Consider the following 25,079-nt stretch of genomic DNA (forward strand, 5'->3'; position numbering starts at 1 on the left):
TGAATAAGGTATTACGTTGCTATCGTCAATAAGATATCAGAAAAGTTTAAACAGTAGAGTTTTGTTTAAGTTCAGCATAAAAAGTTTTTGACATTTTACTGTAGTAAAATGTACTGTATATTATAATATGTAATAGTTTATTGTAATAATTTATTAGGTAATATACTTATATTATGGTGATTACAAATAATACATCGAAAGTCATTGAAATAGGTACCTAATTAAATCAGTATAAAACACTACCTAGACATAGTAAAGTTGTACCCACTTTAATATTTACAAAGTCGCACACACGAAGGTTTTTAAAATAGATAATCTAAAAATCATGATCTGACAAAAAATTAATCTAAATCTCAAATATCACACATAACGTCACAACATACAAGTTAAAAACCACTAACCTCTTAGTCCTATTGGTCCTTGCAATCCGATTTTTCCGTCGTCTCCTCTTGCGCCCATTGGCCCACGCTCGCCCTAAATAATTTAGAATTTATGTTTTAATGTACGACTTATGACATTATATAGGTGGTATTTAAAATTAATGCAATTTAAAATAAGCGGACATACGTGTTTGCCATCGAGACCTTGTGGGCCTGGTGGTCCAACTACACCTGGCTCTCCTTTAGAGCCGGTCGGGCCGTCTGCACCCACTGGACCTATATACCGACATGACATCCTCAGTACATTAAATAAATCACTAGACATTTACAATAAATAACAGACATTTTTTACTTTATTTTGATTGAATTCTCTGAAATATCTAACTCCATATATTATAATATATTAGATACCACGAAAAAATAACCCCGGAAATTTAGTTTCTCCAAAATAAGCCCTGTTAAAAAATAACCACGGGAAAAAACTCCATATGAGATTTTGAAGAATTATAAAAAAGGTTTGCATGGGCAAGTGGGGAGAATAATTAATATTCAATTATTGTCATTTTCTTGTGACGAAAATGTCGCTAATGGGTTCCACAAAATACTTCATGTTTTACGTCCGAGTACTTGTAAACTTTTTATTTTTCTCTCTATGATGATTGAATAATTAATTGTCTTACGAACTTGTATGTATATTTCTCTGCTTCGCTCATTATGGCAATAAGTACAAATTGTAAATTTCTTCAAAAATATAAAATTGTTATTATACTAGTGTGTATTTCTATCCAGACTATTTAATTATATTATTAACTATTTTTATAAACTTTCAAGTAAAATAGATCTAAATATTTGTATGTCATTGCGTGTAGTAAAATTTATAACACACTTAAAATTGTGATGTCCCCAAAAATAATATTAATTTTGGATTCAATCATAAATTATCGTATACGATAAAAATAATTCAGAACGATAACTGTCTCCGCAGATAAATATTATTGACATTTCAAAACAAATTTACTATGATTGAAAAACTGTTTGTTTTTAAATCACACATATATTGAAATTGAAATCTCGTGAATATGTTTTAGGTAAGCATTGACGGGTACACATAATTTTTACTATAGGGTTATTTTTTTCGGGGTTTTTATCAGGGACTAAATTTCCAGGGTTATTTATTCGCAAATCAATATATTAGGTAGCCAGGTACGTAGGTACTATTAATTGTGGTGCAACGGAATCATATTAAAATGTTCTCGAAAATAGGTATATTTTTTAGTCTGATAAAATAAAAATGTTTATAATTATAATAATTAACAATTAATTTGTACTCACCATACTGTCCATCAACGCCTTTAAATCCTCTTGGGCCAATTTCACCAGGTGCTCCAGGTTGACCGACGGGACCTATATCAATCGCCTTTCAATTAACATTAATTAATGCAATTAAAGTTTTTCCGTGTATTTACACACGTGGTAGATCGAACGATATCACTCAAAAGTCAAATTAGATTACACTAATTAAATATGCTATACATTATAGCAAAGATCAAAGTAATATGATAGAACCTTTTTACAGACTGTCATGTACAGAAAATGTGGGGTGACTGATTTGTATTGATTTTGTTTATCATTACCGGTTGGCAGTCGATATTATTGTAGATAATGAAATTCAATTTACAACTACATAGTGTATATACATTTTATTACCTTTGGCACCAACGTCTCCGAGCTCGCCTTTTGGACCGACAAGTCCTGGAATACCTTGTGTCCCCGGTGGTCCAGGTGGTCCTAAGCACACAATAAATATATATATATATACAGTACTAGGCCAATTATACTGCAGTGCAAAATAAATTTGTCTATTTTTCACCTGTAATTCCTATAGACCCTTCTTCTCCTTTAGCTCCTTGTCTCCCTATTTCTCCGATCGGACCTTTTTCTCCTGGCACCTAGGGGATCGTAAAATATTATTATCGTTAAAATAATTATATGATTTTGAAATAGGTAACTATTTATCAATACACACTCCAACTGGTCCTGGTTCTCCTCTTAATCCTGGGTTTCCTAATGCTCCGACCGGACCCTAGATATACAAAAATGTATAATACATTTTTAAAAATGTTTTGTTATACTGTTAGGTATATGCAATGCGTTTTGACAATGTATGACAATTGATAAATGTACAGTAGCAATCAACATACTTAGTTATGAATATTTTGACAAATAATAGAACCAAGCTGTAATAGTGTGAACAAATAGAAGAATCTATTTATTGACTATTGTAACTACCATATATATGTATGTAGATATAGGATGGACTATTATAAATTGTCTTAGAAGTGGATTTTGAAAAATGTTCTGTATATGTTATAGGGTCAACAGAACCACGCTGAACGTTGAATGCTGATTGGATATTTATGATGTACACTGCAGTGTTAATAATTTATCAGGTGTCAGTGGTTACCTTTACTTAGAAGTTAGAGAACATATACTTAACACACTAGAAAATACCGTTGTTGATGATAATTATTTTATGACAAAAAATAAAAATAATTTAAAATATATAAAATTGTTTTAATAAATGCAAATTAGATTGAAATCTATTAAATCTATGAATGGTTTTAATGTTATATATTACACATTTATATAATTGGTTATATAGGTTATTCACAATTAATAATTTATTACAATTATACGCGGTAGGCATTTTATAGTAACACTATTATTTCATTATGTGTGTCAATTATAATTCTCAATATTGTGTGCTTGTTTTCAAAAATATCTACATTTACACCACCAAAAACTTTTTATTTAAGTATGGTATTGATTAAATATTGAGTTGAATATTATATACACTCATGCGGTTATGCGTTCATTTAGTAAGGTAGGTCAAAATAATGAATAACAAGTAGAATTATTTCATCCATAACATAAAAATTTATTACTTACCATTTCTCCTTTTGATCCTTTGAATCCCTTTTCTCCGGGAACGCCGATTTCACCTGTTATGGAATAATTGATGGTCCTGATAACAATTGACAAAGATGATAATATTATTAAACGTTAGACCCAATATCACCTTTATCTCCGTCTTCTCCTGGTGGTCCAACGGGTCCTGGTGGTCCTGTAGAAAACAATAAACATGTAATATTACGTAAGACTTTAATCGAAGTAAGATAGGTAGGTACTATATAGCGGCAAGTGTTGTTTTTATTTTTACTATTTTTTTTAGTATAATATTCAAAAACTTAAAACGGTAATCTCAATAACAGTCACATGCGATTATATTTTATACTGCGTTTATACAAATATGAGTAAATAAGTCTAACGTTTTTTTATGAAAAATTGTATTAAATGTCGTACCCGCGAGTGTTGTCTCCGTCTTACTAAGTCCAGCAGTTCCTATTTTGTATTGTTAGCTTAAATATTATAGTGAATTTACCTATTATCAAACTTAAATGTAAGAACATTATATCATGTGTTTTCTCGTTGGTTTTTCATGATATTTTAATTTTTAAGTAAGTTATGAATACTTATGTAAGATATTAATATTTGAAAATGCTTATGACTTACTTAAAAATTTTAATATCGCAAAAAACCAACGAGAGACCACAAATAATGTTCTTACATTTAAGTTTGATAATAGGTCAATTCACTTTTATGTGTAAGCTAACAATACAAAATTGGAACTGCTGGACGTAAATTTTGGTATATTATGTGTTAGCAAGATAGAAACAACATAGGTGGGTAAGAAGTCCTCTTAAACATACAATTAAGGAAATAAATTAATATTATGAAATACTGATGGTTAAAAATTCCTTTATATTGTAATATATAAGTATATGACAATACAGTTAGTACACCAAATAAATAACAATAAAAAGTAAAATATCAAAATCATGAGTTCTTAAAATCAAGACAAAACGCATGGCATTTAGTGAAAAACAACAATATTATAAATATTTTTATAACTGCAGATATCTTTATTTATTAAAAAAAATGATTACCTATAATAGACTGTATTAAAACTGAACGTACTAACCTGGAACGCCTCGTGCTCCCGCAATTCCATCGTTTCCCATTGGTCCAGTAAGACCTATTTCACCCTAAATTGAAACAAGTTGAATTAAAAACAAATATAAAATATCCCCACACATCGATTTACAAAAATAAATTAAACAAATGGCAAAATATAGGAACAGTCAAACAATCGATTTATACAAAATAAACCGGTTGGTCATAAGGTGGAACAGAAATCCAAATGCCAAAATCTCAAATAATTGTGCATACCAGACTAAAACATGAATTTTCATGTATAAAAGCAGTCCTTAATATATCCAAATTTTCGAACTACACACATAGTTCTAAATCGGTCAAATCTAAATTATTTCTAGATAAACACTAGTATACTATATACCAGCGATCACTACTAAGCTGATAATAATAAAAATAGCTATTCTGAATAACAATGAATAATAATAACTATAATAAGAGTATAAGACGTAACAACACAATATGTATATTGTTTACTGTGTGTCTGTGTGGTAGATAATAATTAAAACGTGGTTTGGCAAAAAACCATTAAAATATAAAAAAATGTGAAGATATAAAATTATACATAATATTATTATAAAGGTTTAATTAGAATAACACACTTTTAAATTTCGTACTACACACTGCACTTTTCGTACTACACAAAGTGTGTCGTACTACACACAATTGTAGGGACTGTAAAAAAGCTACCCTTCTGAATATAAATCGTGCACCGCAACTCTAATTATTAAACATAAATATAACGAATGCAGACATTTTGAAGAACACACAGGGGAACATTAAACAAGTCATATTATTATTGCTTAAAGTTTAGAATCAGATCCGAATATTGAAAGAAATACCATTAGGTTCTTTAAGAAAAAACATAATATTATACTGAATACACTATAAATATCAACGAATTACTATCAGGGGTTAATCAATTCTATAGGTTAATATCCTATATTTTATATATTAAAATTAGTTATATTATTTAGTGATAGTGGCTAAGTCATACAAGCCGAATTTATTCATAATCAATAAAAAAAATTGAATATTAGTTATATATTTTATTTTAATTACATTGATTGGAAATTATGACAAAATTAATGTTTCTATATCTTAAATTGTTTAACAATTGTATTCCTATCAATTGAAACTTTAATAAGCTCTATTACTAAACTAGTTTAAAATTAATTTTTTGGTCGTTCATTAAATTTAAAATGATAAGAAATTTATAAATATAAAGGAAATATACATTTTAATAATTTACTATTTTTTAATCGTGTATTTTTGTTTTTAACAATTAAACCTTTTCATGTGTTAAAGAGTAATATTTTGGATGTTTTAATTATATTATGTATTGTTAAAACTGTACCTTATCTCCTTTTAAACCAACTGCACCTGGTGTACCAGTAGGTCCTTTGCGTCCTTCTGCACCCTAAATAATAATAATAATAATAATAATATAATTCAAATTTTAAAAAACTTAAAATTTATTTCACTTGTGCAGTGCTTTTAAAACTATAACTATAAGTCATCGTTTATCGACAAAAACATAGTTGAGGAAGTTTTCCAAGTATTTTTTTTTTGAGTGGAAACTAAATGAAGTATTTATTTGTCTTATATTTTAAGAGTTTAGTTTAAACTAGTTTTACACATAGTTTTTAATACTAACGCATACATACAACAGAAAATCAAAGATGTTCATTATAGACAAAACTTAATTTATTATTAGAAACAAATTACTTATAATATAGATGTATTCTTGGTAAAAAAAAATTGTAACTGGACAAATAAATACATTTTAAAACAACGCAAGATTTTTCTTTTTCTATCAAAAGATATGTTTTTATGATAAAATGATGAATATTGAAATAATAAAAATCTTCTTCATTATTTAGGGTAAATAAATTATAACCAACGTTAAAATATTTTTACCACAATAACAGAACCTAGGAGCTATGTTAAAAGCTAGAATAAGAATATTGAATACTGTATTCCAATATTTGAAATTCGTGTTCTATATAAAAAATAACTTTAAATGTAATATATTAGATAATATAATTAGGTGCTTATTGATTTTTAGTATCAAAATATTCATATGATAGATATTCCATATTTTCGTAATACCATTGAGTATGTAAATTATATACTAAAAAAATTATAAAATAATATAATATGTATAGATACTATAGTATAATTTAAATACATTCAAAATCTCGAAGCACATGAAAGACTACTGAAGAACGATGTATGCAAATGAACGCATGCATACTATTTTGTGATTAAAACAAAACAATAGTTTCTTTTTTTCTTTTTCTTGTTTCAATAGGAATTTTAATCCCGCACAAGAATTATTTAAGAAAAATTTCAACTAAACACTCAAAACCACATGAAATTGAAACTGAAATGATTAAAAAAATACGATTCTACAAAGTATTGTTTACAATCTTACGGTTAATTTTAATTATGAGGTATATATTGTGTAGGTAGCTACCAAATATAGACATTAAAATGCGGTTAGAGCTGTTTATAATATTATTCATTCGGATACTGCCGTAATAATGTTTCTAAAAGGTTATAAGTTAAACAAAGTTTTTCAAAGGAATATATTTTGACCTAATGAGTTTGGATTTTTTTTGAAATAACTGAAAAAAAACACTAACCAAATTCGAATGTATTCGTCAAAAGAAGGTTTATTCCGAAATAAAAAAATAATACATGGTATTCAGTCTTTAGTTCAGAATACACTTACATATTTGATATAAATCGTATATTTTAAATTATGGATTAGCTTATATTATTTTATCTTTTAACGGTGATATAGTATAGCTCAATAAACGTTAGTAATAAGAAATACATTTATTTATTTTTAATTAAAAGTAAAAGTATAGGTACTTTATCTAACTAAAATTTATAGTTTTACATTTTCATTGAATCTAACTTTCAATTTCAGAACAGTTTGGAATATAATATTTTATATTTATAAATCAAATAAAACACAATAATTGTTGATAATGAAATAAAATAATATATTTAAATTACTGAAATATATAATATTAATCTTTTTATAACTCAGGAATGGGTAACTCAATTCTACTAGAGAACCAATTTTGAAAGTGCGAAAATCTAGCGGGCAATAGAGAATATAGAAGGAAAAAGAAAACCTTTTGTTAACTACGCCCCTATAAATAATATAATATTATTTACATTTAATAGTTCAATACTAGATAAGAATTCATATCTACGTTTTACGATAAAAATTTTATCGAGTTTAATAATTTAATAAATATAATAAAATGAAATACCGAAAAATCCAAACATTTTATATTTTTATAAACTAATTTGAAATGTAGCACGGTCCAGTGAAAAATGGTACGCGGGCCGAATGCAGTTATACTATAACTCATAAATATATTCATATATATTATGTTAAAAAATTAGAATAAATTGTAAATCATTTTAATATTTGAAAATAATAAATATTATTTTTCTACTATTGATCTTATTTAGTATGTTTATATAGCATAAAAATATATATAAAAATGAGTGTATAAAACTATAAACGATTGAATTTAATAGTCGTTTCAAACGTTTAGGTAAAATTGTCGATAAAAAAGAAATATAAACGATAAAGTAATATTTTAACAAGGGTTTATGTTTGTATTCTTACGCGTTGTGTATTCACGTCGGCTGTTAATAGATGATGTGGAAATATTAATTTATCCCAATGTATGAACAAATAAGTGAGAAAAACACACACAAAAAAAAAGCAAATATAATGATGAGTAGAATTCAGTAATTGGACCAAAACACTTATATATGTTAGGTATGCACTAACGTTACCTACTACAATATAAAACGTTATTGATTCACGTAACAATATAATATTCAAATTTAAGATTTGAAGTTTAAATACACATCTATTTTTTATTTATCATTCAATAAAACGATATATTTTTTAAAATCGGTAGGAAATTCTAGTAACTTTTTTTAAAAAAAAATTCAGTGGAGGTATTTCGAGTGTGTCTATACATATATACTATATTGTGGTTTACGGTAAATAACTAAATTTGAATTATATTTACATTTTTAAAACAAACTATGTAATAAAATGTATTTTATCATTTATTAAAACTATTTAAAAACCTTTCTTCTAAATTGTCTTAGACTGAAATTAATTAATAAAGTTTTCTTTATTTGTTTATAAGGTATTCATATAAAAAAAAATGTCCATAAAAGTTTATTTCTGAAAAAATATCATGCAAGTAACTTTTATCTTTTTCAATTTAAATAACGTTGTAAGTGTGCATTCTTTTACCTGTGGTCCTTCTTTGCCAGATTCGCCTTGTTGTCCTTTATCTCCAGTTGATCCAAGTGGACCTGGAGGTCCAGTGTCACCTTAAAAACCATGTTTCATATGTTAAAACTAATGTAAAATAAAAGAGAAACTTAACTATTCTTTCAGTAGAGAATACTAATACAAAATAAAATGCCCAGGTAATAATGTTCAACAAACGTCTTATCTGGTATAGGAGTAATGATATTATAGGTTTATTAATTATAATCTACATTATACGACACGTCGACACATTGATGCGGATACATGGGAAACGCGCGTCAAATACTATGTGGCACTCAACGTGTTGGATTTATTTTGTTTAACTATTTTGAATTCCTAAAATAAAAACTTATGAATTATGAGGAACCTTGTAGTAAACATTCAAGCTTTTTGACCAAATAATTTTTTTACTGTCGACATTTAAATAAAACAAAACTAAAAAAACTAAAGACTTCAAATTTCTATAAATAGCTCAAAATGGTTCAACATTTTGTCAATTTTATCAAATATAGAAAATGCTAAAATACAGAAGAATCTAGTAGAAGTTGTATCAAGTTTAGCATCTATTATTGCGGTTGTCATGACTTTAGATATTTTTATAAGTATGAAAATGGGTCATGTTTAAAAAACGGGACACTTAAGCGTCATCATGAAAGCTTTTTCAGGACACCGGGACAGAATTTTAATATACAGAACTTCCCCGTATATAAAACGGGACATCTGGCCACCCTGAATAAGTGGATTATACTTTGAATATAATATTTTTAATTTTGATTGATAATAAACATTTTAAAATACAAACCTTTAAGTCCTGCTGCTCCATGTACTCCCGGAAATCCTGTGAAAAATTCGTCAATATGTTTTTTTAAATTTGTTTTTATTTTGAATTATTCAAATACCAGCAAAAAAATATAATTCATATCGATTTACCTCTATCACCTGGGAACCCTTGTAGTCCTGGGGAACCAGGTTCACCTAATTTTCCAGGTGGACCAACTGGGCCTGGAAGTCCTTCTTTTCCTATAAAGTAAAATGTCATAAAAAAAGTTCATTTAATATCATAATAATATGTCGATCGTTTTATGAAAAAAAAATTATAATTTCTAGTTTCAAATTTTCAAAAAAAGTTCATAACATAATAATATATTATTAAGTCAGTCTAATAGATAATGTATAGATATTTTATAGAAGAAAATAGTAAATTCGCTAAAAAATAATAATAATAATTTTTCTTTTCATTATTTTTACCTGCGTCACCCGGTCTTCCTGCTTCTCCTGGTAATCCAGGCTGACCTGATGGCCCTGGTTCTCCAACAGAACCTATCTATTATGAAAAAGCTCAAATTACGTTTTAAAAATACGATTATTTGCTATATACTAACTTCGCCTGATTGACCTGGTGGCCCAACGACTCCAGGGATTCCAGTAACACCTATGGGTCCCGTGTCACCCTAAAATATAAATATTTTATTATTCTATATTTCTATAACTCATTATAATATACTTAAATATATATTTGTGTTATATGATTTTACTTTATGACAATTTAGTTTTTTATAATAAATTAATTCATTTATATGATACTAACTGGAGGACCTCGTTCTCCCGGAAAGCCAGGTAAACCATCTTTTCCACTAATTCCGGGAGCACCTGGAGAACCGACAAATCCTCTTAAGCCATCCGCACCTGTCCTATGCAATTTAAATTATTAATACTTTGCAACATATTCTAAATAGCATGATTATCTTTAATTAATTAAAAAATATATATACGGTGTACTCTCGGTAACTATTGAACCTTGATAACTCGAAATTCTCGACATCTTGAAAGAATAAAATTCCCCTTCAAATAACAATAACACATTAAGATTTTGATAACTCGACATTTTTAGTAAGTCGAATTTTTTTTTCCCGTGAGCTTCGAGTTACCGAGAGTACACTGTATATATTTATTGTACAATGAAATCGCTCCAATGGAATGGCTTGAACCACCATTACGATACGGTATTTATGTTTTATTATACTATGTATATTGTATATATAATATCTAAATACAAATTAACATGACATCTGTGACATCTTATTTTTGCTCTTTAATGTCACGATGTCTTACCACATTTAACTATTTTTGATTAATTAATTACAAAATGCATAGTATTAATCCTTCAATACCCTATAAATACGTGTGTCAAAGTACCTAGTATCGTCTCATCACAAGATCAGTGTATTTCTACTTTTATAATTAAGTGCTTTGTTAAACTAAACCTTAACATTTTCTCGTATTCAACTTTGATGTATCGTTTTGAGATATAGACAAATATTTATAATTATTACCACAGTAAAATTCTGTCAATATACTTATATAATAATAAAATAATAAATTTAATTATTATTATTATTATTGGTAATTAAAAAAATTCGATTGCTATTCTCTTGAAATGATGTAATTATTGTTAAATTTATATACATAAAATAAACCATATTCATAAATACAATTAATTAACTATTACAAACCCGGTATTCCACGTTCTCCCAAAGCACCAGTAGGCCCAGGTTGTCCAGTATCACCCTATAATTAATTAGGAAATAAAAAAAACATATATTTCATGTAAAGTTAATCTGTGTTGATATATTTAGTTATAAACAATATTTATATATTTAATAGTAAATAAAATATGTTAGGTATCTATAGTTAATTAATCAATGCAATGTTAAAGATACTTTTGTACGCTTCAAAATTTACACTAATAATTGATATAGGTACCTACTTATAGTTAAAAGTTTGTGGACTCTCTGATTTTATTTGACGAATATTATGTTATTTTGAGACTTATTTAACTTCAAATTTAATTTGTTAGTGATATTGATAATTAATAAGTATGGAATTTATTTAAATACCTACTTTGAAAGAAAGTGATAACTATAGATATTATAAGTTACATATAAATACGCTTAGTTATAATTATCTTCATAAATTATTTATAACCATCGTTTATCTGTTCGAACTTGATCAATCGTTATTATTGTTCAAGTTAAAAAAAATTACAGTAGTATACATATATAATCTACAGTTTGATTCGTATAAGTCAATGTCTTTATTGCATACCTTTGGTCCGGGGATTCCTTCAGATCCTTCACGACCTCTTGCGCCTCTGAATCCCTACAAATTTATTTCAAAATAAATGTTATTATTCTTTTTTTATCTAAATAATTATTAAATGCATTAAACTAGGAAATTAGCTTTCACTTATAACTATGAAATTAGTTAATTTAAACTTTGGCTTCATTTTTTTATCATAAATAACTAATAACATCTTAAAACTATTTCTTGTGTGACATATACTAAACTCATTTATTTAATTTACTTTGATACAATAATAACACTTTTAAGTGAATATTGATTAAAACAGAATGTATAAATTAAAATAACAATTATAACTTTTGATATAAAATCAGGATGTAAACATTTAGTTTATATTTAAATAATATAAAAATTTATTTTTAAAAATGCTCCATTCAACTGAATTTTAAAATACCAATTTTTGTAAATATATTGTAACTTTTCAAAAATAATTCGTGTATATTTAATCATGAAAAATATTATTTTAAATGTAATATTTACTCTAGGTCCAGTTTCTCCTCGTTCTCCTGGTAATCCCGTATTACCCTGAAATACAATAAAGAAATTTGTTGTGTTTAAGGTTTAAAATACTTCATATGAATTATTCAATAGTTATTATACTGATAGTAAGCGAAGTATTTCGTGTTGTTTTAATAGTTCATCAATAATACATTTATATTTTCATTATAGCTCCACGCAGATAGTCCGATAGTGCGCACGTATTTTTAAGCCTCTGAGGGTTGTTATCAAATACTTGCATCCGTCGACTTCAGAAACTGTTTCGCAACAGAAATAGATGAAATAGGTCACACTGTGAGAAATGTTACTAATATCTTGGAAAACCAGGAAACAAAACCCTACTAACTAACTTTTTATTGATATCGATCCCATTAGAAGTAGTGATAGTGATATTTTTTCACCATCTCTCTCTTAAACACGAAGATTTAAGTTAAAGAACCCTACAATAGGTGACAATTACCACAATGTCAAAATTTACAAACCTATGGCCACACCTAAACCTACTGTACATAATATATTTGTGTCATGTGTATGTGTGTCAAATGTGTGGAAAATCCTCATCCTGCACAAAATCGGCGGATCTTCTAGTAAGATACGCCCTATGAAAGGACCACACCCTCCCAACTATAAATCATGTACATAATACAAACAACTGAACTTCAAACACAACATCTAAAACCAGTATTATCAACAACTACCACCATCTAACTCCACTAGTCACTACCATTCCTGAACACCATCATCAACAATCAGCCTCTGAGAATCTGACAAAACCACGTTAGTCTGCAAATATAACAGTGGGTTATCACTCACCAATTATTTAAACCAAATCTTAACCCTATAAGCAACAATGAAGTCTCACTTCTTAAGTTCCTTGATGAATTAAAATTTATTTTAAATTCCCTTATATATCTCCTGTTTACTGTTCTCTCAAGTCTAACAAAACACTCCACGTCATGAAGTTCCGTCAATGGATGGTTCTTCAATCAAATCCCTCGTCTCTATAAGATTAGTTAATTTAATTAATTACATTTTATTTTACTTTAAACTATTTTGTATTACCTTGTATCACTTGTACCTATTTATTGTAAATATCTATAAATATAAAGTCATACAAACATGTGTTATTATTTTTCAATTTATTTTATTCGATCATTTTATCAATCAAAATATAATTCAGATTCAAAAAATCGTTATAATATGCATGCCAAAATGTTTCCAAAATGTTATATTTTGTTACATTTTTATACATCATAATATTATAATAATAATTGACATATTTAATGTACTAAATTTATTAGTATATTATTCGTCGTCATCTAGTCATTATATAATAATTAATAACTGAAATATAATAATTACCTATATTTGATATTCTAATTTTTAACAGTGTGTACTGTGCACCCAGTTGAAAACTTTTTGCGCTTATACCCTAAACGATCTTCAAAGAAATAATAGTAGCCTAATTTTATTGTAAAACATCGATAAAAATGTTTAAGTAATCTATTTTTATTATGTTTTTTTTTTTAAGATTGTAATTTATATAATAACAGTGAAAATTATACAAAACTAAAGTGTAAATCTTAAAAATGCATTCGCAACTATACTCGTAATTGATACAATTTATTTTGTTTTAGTTAAAATCATATTTTGAAGTTATATATTAAAACATTTTTAAAATGTTGCTAACCCTATGTGTACGTTTTTGCAACAAGTTATCTTATGAGTTATGATCCTTTGATTAAACTTTACTTTTACTATTAAAATTTATTTTACTAGTAATTTTGTGTCCTCGTGCATCATGACTACTAGGTCCTATTTATAAATACATTTAAGTATAAAATTGTAAACAAATTTGCTTACTCGTTCCCCCTTTTCACCAGAGATGCCATCTTTACCATATGCTCCTTTGTCACCTTTTTCACCTGGAGCACCAGGATATCCTGGCAGTCCAGCGGGTCCTGGTTTCCCTTTTTCACCTATTCAGAATATTATTACGACATTTGACTATAATTTGTATGTAAAGTACAATATTTTACCAGATAATCCAATTGTACCACTTTCGCCGTGAGGTCCTTCAGATCCCTAAAATAAATAACAATAAGTTTCACTTCTTATTTTATTTTAATTATTTCCAAAAAATGTTAGTGGCTAGTAAGATAAAATATAATTTTACTTCTACTCGAATATTGTTATCATGCAATATGATATTTCTATGTATTTTTGAAATAAAAAAAGTCATAGATATTTACTTTTGGCCCTTCTGGACCTTCAATTCCAACTAAACCTGGTGGTCCAGCCAATCCTGGCTCTCCTATAATAACAAGTAAACATCTTATTTATTTATGAATCAGAAACTCATTAATTGAGGAAAAATCTGAAATAATAATGTCGGTTTTTTTCTTATATCATTACGCTAATGAAAAATAAAATCACTGTAAACTTAGTTATTTATATTTACCAAGTGAAGTTATAAAGTTTATTAAATTATCAATTATTCTCATGCGACCTTTGAGTTTTTGTAAAAAAATATTTTGTTGTTCTTACAGATATATGATTTTTAGTTTTTATTTAATTTAACATATAAACGAAAATAAATAAATACATATACATAATAAGATAAGTAATAATATGTATATTGTAAAACTAAGTAGCTGACGGTTAATTTTTTAGTTTAATTTAATAAAAATTAAATTTCTGGTGAAATCTAGTTATTGAGTTAGTCAGTTTATAAAAATAGAATAAAAATTATATTATATAGGTACCTACGTTTTAAAAATTGAATAGCATTTAATATTTTATATAAATTAGTTTAGCTACAAGGTATAACATATTTGTTTTATATTCACACATAGCATAAAACTTAATTTGCTATGAATATTGTTATATTGGTTGAGTCAATGATATTATAAAGATACCGTTTAAAACAAATAATTTAACTATTTTTTTTTTATATATATATTATAATAATATATAATATAAGCACCCATGTCGGGCCTAGTACAGTACAAATAATGATACAATTATACTTATTAACTATACCTAATTGATAATGATAAATTTAACTAAATTAATAATATTTTAAAAATTAAAGAGTGTAATGTGTGACAAATTAAATTTAATAAAGAAATATTGAACTGTATTTATATCAGAGACATACAAATATACAATTATATAAATGCGGGTACCTTTGAGTCCTTGATCTCCCTTTTCTCCGTCGGATCCTCTGTCTCCTTTGTCTCCTACCCATGAAAACATGATATTATTGTAATTATAATACTCTAAATAATATTGCATATCAATATAGCATTTTACCTTTATCTCCTATTGGACCACGAACACCTATGTCACCTTTTACACCACGTGTTCCTGAAAAACCTATGGGACCTGGTAATCCAATTGGCCCAGTATCTCCTTTGGATCCAACAGCACCTATTTATTATATGTATTTATTATTTTAGATTCTGAGTGGAGCAATACAATTTTTGATTTTACTATGACGTATTACTATTTTTTTTTTGTAGTAAAAAGCCAAAAGTAAAAAATGTACAGTTATTTTCAAAATAATTAGAAAAACTAAAAAAATTAAGGAAAAACAAAAATGTTCATAGAAAATATATATACTACATAGGTATACGACATTTTCGATTTTTCCTACTTTTTTTAAAAATAAATATCGATAAAATTTTTTTTGGTCGGTCAAATTCTTGAAAATGTAATACAAGGTTCCTCGTAAGTTATTTAAAAATAATTGAAGTCATTAAAAGCCTTTTAACCATTTAAAAATATCAAAGATGCAAAGGCACGATTTTTTTTTAAATTTTTGAAGTTCAAATTCTCACATTTGTAATTATTAAAAAAATAATGAATTGCTAATAAATCTAAAAATTAGGTAGGAATATTAATACAGTTTTTTTTCATAGATATTTTATGTTTAATAAATAATGTTTAAAAATTTTAGATATTTTGTTGTAAGTAATTAAAAAAATTGTATTTGTGGGTACTTGTAATTTTTAACGTATAGTATTACGTTTTGTATACACAATGACATTTTCAATAGTAATATGTTCGGAAAAAAGTAATTCAACCTACGATATTACTTAAGTAAAATAAGTTACTTTAATAGCAATATAAAATATAGATCATAAAAATATGCTTAGTAAAGTTTACGTAAATTATTCGTGTTAAATTAGTTATGGTATATTTTCGTCGCGAGACGTGAATAGTGGTTTGAGAACGTAAAAATGAGCAATAATCATTATTATATAATATGTTTGTACAAACATATACATTAAACAGCAACTTAACGCCAAAAACTGTTATGTAAGATTTTGAAATTGGAGCAATGAATGCTTTCCAAAAAGCATTTAGTGATATAAAAATTTGTGGTTGTCATTTTCGTTTTAAGCAATTTGTCTGGAGGCATATTCAAAATGTGGTATATCAAAACAATACAAAGAAGAGAAACCCCTAGAAAACGGAAGAAATATAATGATACCGCCGAGAGAATAAACAAAGTACCTATGCAAATCATTTAACAGTCGAACATTTAATGAATAGTAAGTTCATAACTTGTAATTATTTTTTCATAATTTACGAACAGAAATGTATTATTTTTTCATAGTTAAGAATAATTTTTAATTAAAATTACGACAAATTATTATTTTACATATAATAAAGGTACATATTATTTTATGCATAATTTATATTAATTTGCAATATTGTATTTCACATTTACATCATAAACATTTTGAAAACTAACAATTTTCGAAATAAAACAATGTTACCATGATACCAATTGACTGTTGTCCCCTTGCATAGTATATAGTCTGACAAACGTTCTTTGCTCAGAATAGTTGTATGAATGCAATGATTTTTCATTGAATTCAAATTTATCACATACATTACAGTGACTTACTCAATGATGAGGTACACTCGCGGACACCTACTGTACAACAGAGCTGTCCTACTTTCCCCCTTTTTTTATATTTGAAATTAGATTTATGAAATTACCTGTATTTCCGGGGTGTCCGGGTAATCCATCAGCTCCTGGTAATCCTGGCAATCTACATTATTACAAAAATCACATAATTATAAAATTACTACACGAACTAAGGAAGGATCTCTATAGTTTGTAGAGGAAGTTGGTGGTAAGTATGGATTTGGTTGTAATGGAAATAAGTATTTAATGATTTTATTCCTTTCATTTAAATTTTATCATTATTTATTGTTAATAACAACATGTAACTAAACCATATGAAAATAAAAGAATTAAAAAGTAAAATATTGATATATTAAAACTAGTTACTTACCTATCTAGTAAGTATTAATATTTATATTTTGTTAACTAAATAAATAAGAAATTAAACCTATGCTAATTTGTATTAATTCGTTATATTTGTATTAAAATACATATTTATTTAGTCCAAGTAATTAAAAGCATAATATAATAATACTTTAAACTGTAAAGTATCATTTGATTGGATACAATATTTATTAGTTAGTTTATTAGTTAGTATTATTTTATAACTAACCCTGGTTTTCCCGGAGGTCCTAAAACAAAATAATATTGAAAAATTTATAACTATATAATTTTTATAAAAAGCATTCTATATTTTATGATAATATACCTTGATCTCCTGGAGGGCCTAAAGCGCCTGGTGCTCCAGTAGAACCAACCGGACCAGTAGTACCAATTTGACCAGGTGGTCCAGGGATTCCTAGAAATTAAAATATTGATAACTTTTTATTATATTATGTAGAGTTAAAAATTACTTTTGTTACTAATTAATAAATTTAATGTAAAACATTTAAAGATTGTACTATCTATCATACCTAAATATTGATTACCAAAAAATCTAATTTATATTTAAGAACCAAATCAGTATTATATCTGATGTGTTGCGATTAATAGTTATTAATTATAAAATTTAAAATTTAAAATTTTAATAATTGCTATTGGAGAATTTATTGTATAATGACAATGTATAATATTACACAACAAAACGTGTTTTATATTAAAATTATATAATTATAAAATATGTAACTATGCTATTTTCTACATACTTACCAGTATTTCCAGTGTTACCCTTAGAACCTGTAAAAATTTTAAAATTATTTTCCTTTTTAACAAAATATTATAATATTTACAAGTTCAAGTATCTAATACTTAACTAAATGCAACGTTGTTAGTGTTAATGAATTATTTTATTATTATTAATTTAATACTTCATTATTTAAAAGTCGTTGAACATATAATATTATATAGAAATATAATGAATAAAATATTAATTGTATTAAAATTCTTGGATACAAATTAAAACCTAATTTCAGGTTGTGTCACTCCGCTAAAATGTGTGCATATAAAGATTAATAAAAAAATATATATTTCATTACTATATTATTATTCCGACGAAAGCATTAAATTTGTTTTGGATTATCTAACTTACCAGCTATTTTAACCGATAGCTTATATTTAATCATTACGTGTTATATTTGCTTTTTTAATTTTTTGAAATATAATTGTTATTAATATATATAATATATATATATTATATATGTATATCTGTATTCTATATTATATGCATTTTGAAATGTAATTCATAATAATAGTTATTTTCACATACTGATATTATGAAAATAGGCTCTTTTAATTTATGTAAAGTTGAAAAGTAGTCCTCTATTTTTTAGCTTTTTGATTGAACTAGGTAGGTAGGTACATACTCATCTTATTTTATTTTCAAGTTTATTATTTTGTAATTTTAAATTAAGGCATATGCCTACCTAATCCTCAAAATAAAACAATAATAAAATAATCCTTTAAAAGAGGTTTTTAAATAATAATAAAACTATTGTACCTGTAGGTCCTTCTGATCCTGGAATTCCTGGAGGACCCGGGGAACCAGGGAATCCACGTAGGCCAGCGAAGCCTCTGGGTCCCTAAAGTTATAAATAGATATGTGTACATTTTTAATTTAGTAATAGATAGATGCAACGACCATATAGACTAGGAAGTTATAGGATTTGAATATTTTTTTTTTTATATTTTCAATTTATAGAAAATTAAGTTACGAATTCGTTTCATAATAAATTATCATTTGTAAATAAAATAGGATTACACATAAGTATTCATATTTTTAATTTTTAAATATTTATATATATATAATATTTACTGCGAAAAAGTATAATTTTTTTTTGTATATACATTATTATTAAACTCTCGTTATGTAGAAACTCAATGGGAACAGATAAAAGTTCAAAATATCGAGCTTTATTGTAAAGGTAATTATTTCAAGGGGCTTTTAAGTAGATGAAAAATTCAAGATATTGACGTTTTGCAAAATAAGAATCTACTGTAATAATATTGTATTTGGTGATATAGAATACCAATAATTAATTGACAAAATATTCTATATTTTATTTTTGCAGTTTAATTGTTTAAAATGTGTTTAAAAGTTGGAAATCGTGATTTCCTTTGTTTAAAATACAAAGATTAGAGTTGTGATGTTTATTTTGAATAATTTGAATATAATGTAGCCATGCAGCAATAATGTTATACAATTTTATAATATATTATGTATTATATTATAAAACATTTTAAATATATATTATTATTTGTTTAACATAAATTAATTTGTAATTGAAAGTAGATAATTTACAATAATAATATAAGTAATATACTGTATTATTAACGTAATCACTTGCATTAGATATTATATATTTTTTAGTAAGTTATAATCGTGGATATTACCATTTCTCCGGGTAAGCCAGCTAAGCCTTGAGGCCCTTCTTCACCTTGAGGTCCATCACTACCGCGGGGGCCTGTAACACCAACTTGACCTAAAAGTTATTAAAATTAAAATTAGTTATTGTAATTTCTGTTTGAATGAGTTGTTTGAAACTAAAAATCTGTTTATAATTAGGGTATTAAATATTTAAACAGATACGAGTGCGCAAACAATACAGTTCAGTATTTTTAATTTGATTTATAAAATCTAAAAATATTGATAACTAATTATAAAGCTTCCGATTAAGCTATTTATAAATTCCAACTTCTGTTATAATATTATTATAATATACGATGACAATATGATAGTGTGCAGTTAATAGTCCTTTTTCAAATTATTATATTTTTTTAATGTATTTATATCACTAAAGAGCGCCTTTTATTATAATTTTAAGTATTTTTTTTTTGTGTTACGTACCTACTAAGAACTCTGAAGTGTGTAACAAATTAATATGGTTCATTTATGTAAATGATTTAAAAGTTGTATTATTAATTTCCGTTAAATGTTCATAAATGTTATGGGTGTTTGAAAGTTTAAACAAGTATGACCGATATGGGTTGTATTTAGGGTTGTGGTGGTTAGGTGGGTAGGGGGATGGGAATATACGAGAAAAAACAAGGTGAGACACTCCATATTGGTATACATTGTTTCATTAATTAAGTTTATGAGTGGATGGATAAATTCACATAATAATCGTAATGTTAAGTTTATAACACTAGTATATTCTTAACAGATATAAATTATACGAACAAAAGTTAAGATTTGCTCTAAAATCTCTATGCGTAGGGTTTAATTGTGGTGTTATTACCAATATTAAGGTACTTACCCAAAAGTCCACGATCTCCTTTTTCTCCAGGCAATCCTGCAAACATATCATTATACCCAATTATTAATTACTAAGAAGGGCACATACATAATACCATAAATGATGGTTTATTAGCATTCAGTCATAATTATATTTTAACCCAATTAAGTGTTTATTTTACCTATTCAAGTGATTTTGTTGTATATTATAAAGATACATTTTTAAACTATGTAAATAATTAAGATTTAAATATTTTATGCGAATTAAGTGTTATTTTATATATGAAACTGAGCTTGGCATTTAGTAATTATTTAATATTTAACTTTGGATTTTGCATGTATGTTTAGTATTGTTTTACATTATGTTTTATTTATAATATTGTTAACTGTTTTTAACTGTTTTTAACTCGCTGAACCCATTCACAAGCTTGCTTTTTGGGACAGCTTCATCAAAATCTACTATTTGTTTTTTGTTTTGAAATTTATCATGATTCAATAATCATTATCATTGTATTATATTTTTATTATACCAACTAAATAATATATTAAAATCGATGACACGACAAAATGTGCAAAAACAAATTGAGGTAAATAAAGATTTTTAGTTCTGGTTACTCGTAACGGAGTGATAGTAAAAGTTTTTGTGTATTTTTGGTTAAAATTTGAAAGATGTGATAAATCGTCGTATTGATTAGGCTTGGATCTCGGTTAACTAAAGTGTTTCATGTTTTTTTTTTTAATTTCTATGCTTAAAAACATGTTATTTTAATACGGTATTTAAAAATATACATGGCAAATAATTTCATTATCCATCCAATATTAAACTAAAATAATAAATCTCATTTTAGAATAAATAATAAAAAAATATTACCACTGTAGTGATACTTTTAATGATTTTAATAGTATTTGATAAAACAATGAAAACTGACTAAAAAGTATTAAATCAATAATTACTCTACTCATATCGGATTATAAGAATGCCGCTATTGCACTTGTATACTATCAATTATGGTTTTATTAATATCTTATATTATACTATATAGAAACGAGTTTGTTTACAAATTATTAATTAATATTTAACAGTTGTGGTATATTTGAGGAGAGTTTATGAACGTAATATAATTATTAACGGTTTGATGATAGAGCACTGGGTGTATAGTTTAGTATTGTTTAACGTTAAGAAAAAATAAAGTTAGATGTTAAGTGTGAATTTTAATTTGGTAATCGAATAAATCAGATATTAAAACAATCGAATTTATTTTTTTAAATATACTTACTTTTATTTCTGATTTTTGAGTTGTTCATAAAATGTAGGGCCTAATGCCCTAACCAATTATAGTATTCAATTTTGTTATAGATTTATGGTGTTTGCGTAATAATATTCTTTGTGCATTCAATGAAAAGAAATAATCATATGAACGTAGGTATGAAATATTTTTACTACCTACCTAATCTAGACTTCTTTAATTTAAAATTACCTCACAAATACGCCAAATAGTATTAAATGTGTAGTAGAAATTTTATCCTCAAATTAAATGTCTGATTGCAAAGTATGTTCAGAGCAAAGAACAATACGTTATAGATAAAATAAAATAATAATAACAATCTTAATAATACTAATATTAATTACCCATTGCTCCCGGTATTCCGGGCTCTCCTTTGACTCCAGGTGGTCCTGTAACTCCTCGTTCTCCATCTCTACCTGGTTTACCCCTGTGTCCGTCACGACCTTTTGCAATTATAAAAATGATATACTCCAATTTAATTATTGTATTTCTTTTTTTTTAAAGAGTAACATAGTTTACGTTATTGTTCTTACTAAAAAATTAAAATTAAAACTACTCAACGAGGTATTCAACTTAATTAAGACGAAAATAAAATTACATTATTTTAATAAAAACATTTTTTTGAAATCGAGTGAATATTGAAAGTTATCTTTTAATTTAATATAATTTGAAAGTGCAAATAAAATATTTATTTTTATTTTATAATTATAGTTATCGGACTTTCAAATAATCCATTTTAAAGCTATTGCTCGGAAAACGATGTCATCAAACAAATGTCATCTGTTTCATGTATATTATTTTGTAATAATAAATTTACAAAAATATGAATGTGAGTGTGTGAAAAAGAATATTGTCATTATATCAACCCATTGGTGTTTTTCATTAAAATATGTATTTACTTTAACACCAGTATAATAAATGGTTGATATATGTAACTAGGTAATAATAATTCCCCTCATCGTTTCATAGAATTTCAGGATTATTGTACTCCAATAACATAATCCTTAGAAATCATATAATATACTAACCTGGTGGACCTGGCATCCCTCTAACGCCTCTTGGTCCCTAGAACAGAATTCAAACACCAATATTATTCGACTTGGGTGTATAATACGATGTTTAACCATTTATAATTTATTAGCGAATACCATGAATAAGGAGGTATGTTATACACTTATGACCCATATAACTACTTATTAAAAATAATTAAAACTAAACTAATGTGAAAAAAGTATTCCTTTGTTTGATGCCCATAAAATGACGAATATATTATGATTACTTAGAAAACGGATTTATTCTAAGAAATATTAGTTATTTTAATGTTCGATTACCTAATTTATCATTATAATTTTTACATTTAAAATTTGAGTTATTATATTTTGTTTTGGGGAATAAATTGAATAACGATAAAACAAAATAAAGGAACAAAGGATCGAATTGATTTTTTTAAAGTTGTAATATGATAATTCGAAAGCATTATATACCTAACCTAACCTAACCTAACCTAACGAAGCGAGCAAACTTTTTTAGACTCTTGTATAGTTAAGTTGTACACAAGTGACTGTGCAGTATATGCAGTTTTGCGATGTGTATACACTGGAACAAATGCGAAAATATCGCTGGATTTATATAATATATCTATTTGAAGTTACACGTACCACTTCTCCTTGTTCACCAGACTCGCCTTTGGGTCCTTCGGGACCAGATGGACCTTTAATTATTTACAAATTATGTTAAAATGATAAATACACGCGTAGTTGTTAAAACACTTATGTAATAATTAATAGTATAAAACAAACCTTCTGGTCCTACAACCCCAGTCATACCCATTGGTCCATCAATTCCTCTCATCGATAACTAAAGTAAGAAAAAAAAATTAAAATTTCTAGTATATCTGTACGTATAATACGTCAAAATTTGGTTATTCTATTTAAAACCAATAAAACTTAATTATACTATACGGACCATGTGTTGCGCCAACATTTGTCTGAACATTTCGGCTTGGCTATCCGGACCTTTCTCCCCTTGATTTTGATTCAGCTGAAATTAAAACAGAATTTATATATATTTACGTAATATTCCGTAGTGATTAAAATGAAATAACGATACGAACTGGTATTAGAAACACGTGTCCCGGAGGTCCTTGTATACCGGCATACCCGTCTACGCCATCGCGGCCAGAATCTCCTTTTGGACCTTGGGGCTAGATAATAATAAACAAAAGGATAATCTTTACCGTTTAAACAAATATTACCTACCCGTTAAACCAATAAAAAGTTATAGAAACCGCGGTGAAGCGGAAAAACGAAAAACACACGAACGAAGTGCATGTCAGGACGAGATAAGGCGCTGTTGAGTAAAATAATGTAGTGTTCGTTTGTGGGTATTGTTTTATGCGTATATATATATATATAGGAACATTGTTAGTGTAATATTATAAATATAGGCTGCGTTATATATTTTTATACGAATTGGTTAAACTATCGGCCAACGTGATAAAAAAAATAAAAGACTATTGACCAATCGAAGAAATAATACTTAACTCGATTTGATACATCGACCACCCACCTGCTATGACCGACCCGATTTAATGTTGTAGTTTTTAAATAAAGTAATAATTCAATACACGTCATTACAATTTAAGAGCTTTGGTGCCTAGAAGATAGGTACCTACAACTAAATACCTGCTATAATGGCTATTTGCTAATAGATATAAAATATACATTTTAATATTATGTATTATTGACAAAATTATGATTATTAATCAAATAAAACTCGCATGGAATTTTTTTTTTTTTTTGGTGTG

General features: G+C 26.5%; 1 protein-coding gene across 1 annotated transcript in view; it reads right to left on the reverse strand.

Moving 5' to 3' along the window:
* The window catches only part of LOC132943091 (collagen alpha-1(V) chain-like), an 81,555-nt gene that overhangs the window by 25,477 nt on the left and 30,999 nt on the right, over positions 1 to 25,079 (reverse strand). Inside the window, exons 7-43 of the mRNA XM_061011896.1 lie at positions 24,387 to 24,476; positions 24,239 to 24,313; positions 24,073 to 24,130; positions 23,932 to 23,984; positions 23,302 to 23,338; positions 22,618 to 22,716; positions 21,010 to 21,045; positions 20,147 to 20,235; positions 19,254 to 19,335; positions 18,467 to 18,493; positions 18,027 to 18,116; positions 17,931 to 17,949; positions 17,410 to 17,462; positions 15,712 to 15,828; positions 15,585 to 15,638; positions 14,649 to 14,710; positions 14,436 to 14,481; positions 14,260 to 14,375; positions 12,379 to 12,423; positions 11,863 to 11,916; positions 11,271 to 11,325; positions 10,346 to 10,443; positions 10,140 to 10,208; positions 10,006 to 10,081; positions 9,688 to 9,777; positions 9,560 to 9,595; positions 8,737 to 8,816; positions 5,791 to 5,853; positions 4,423 to 4,486; positions 3,460 to 3,504; positions 3,330 to 3,382; positions 2,407 to 2,463; positions 2,251 to 2,329; positions 2,088 to 2,168; positions 1,713 to 1,784; positions 568 to 656; positions 402 to 474 (exon numbers count right to left, since the gene is read on the reverse strand). Of these exons, the coding sequence (XP_060867879.1) occupies positions 402 to 474; positions 568 to 656; positions 1,713 to 1,784; positions 2,088 to 2,168; positions 2,251 to 2,329; positions 2,407 to 2,463; positions 3,330 to 3,382; positions 3,460 to 3,504; positions 4,423 to 4,486; positions 5,791 to 5,853; positions 8,737 to 8,816; positions 9,560 to 9,595; positions 9,688 to 9,777; positions 10,006 to 10,081; positions 10,140 to 10,208; positions 10,346 to 10,443; positions 11,271 to 11,325; positions 11,863 to 11,916; positions 12,379 to 12,423; positions 14,260 to 14,375; positions 14,436 to 14,481; positions 14,649 to 14,710; positions 15,585 to 15,638; positions 15,712 to 15,828; positions 17,410 to 17,462; positions 17,931 to 17,949; positions 18,027 to 18,116; positions 18,467 to 18,493; positions 19,254 to 19,335; positions 20,147 to 20,235; positions 21,010 to 21,045; positions 22,618 to 22,716; positions 23,302 to 23,338; positions 23,932 to 23,984; positions 24,073 to 24,130; positions 24,239 to 24,313; positions 24,387 to 24,476 (2,482 nt within the window). The remainder of the gene's footprint in view (positions 1 to 401; positions 475 to 567; positions 657 to 1,712; positions 1,785 to 2,087; positions 2,169 to 2,250; positions 2,330 to 2,406; positions 2,464 to 3,329; positions 3,383 to 3,459; positions 3,505 to 4,422; positions 4,487 to 5,790; positions 5,854 to 8,736; positions 8,817 to 9,559; positions 9,596 to 9,687; positions 9,778 to 10,005; positions 10,082 to 10,139; positions 10,209 to 10,345; positions 10,444 to 11,270; positions 11,326 to 11,862; positions 11,917 to 12,378; positions 12,424 to 14,259; positions 14,376 to 14,435; positions 14,482 to 14,648; positions 14,711 to 15,584; positions 15,639 to 15,711; positions 15,829 to 17,409; positions 17,463 to 17,930; positions 17,950 to 18,026; positions 18,117 to 18,466; positions 18,494 to 19,253; positions 19,336 to 20,146; positions 20,236 to 21,009; positions 21,046 to 22,617; positions 22,717 to 23,301; positions 23,339 to 23,931; positions 23,985 to 24,072; positions 24,131 to 24,238; positions 24,314 to 24,386; positions 24,477 to 25,079) is intronic.

The sequence above is a fragment of the Metopolophium dirhodum genome, chromosome 4, assembly GCF_019925205.1.
Source record: "Metopolophium dirhodum isolate CAU chromosome 4, ASM1992520v1, whole genome shotgun sequence".
NCBI classification, from domain to species: domain Eukaryota; kingdom Metazoa; phylum Arthropoda; class Insecta; order Hemiptera; family Aphididae; genus Metopolophium; species Metopolophium dirhodum.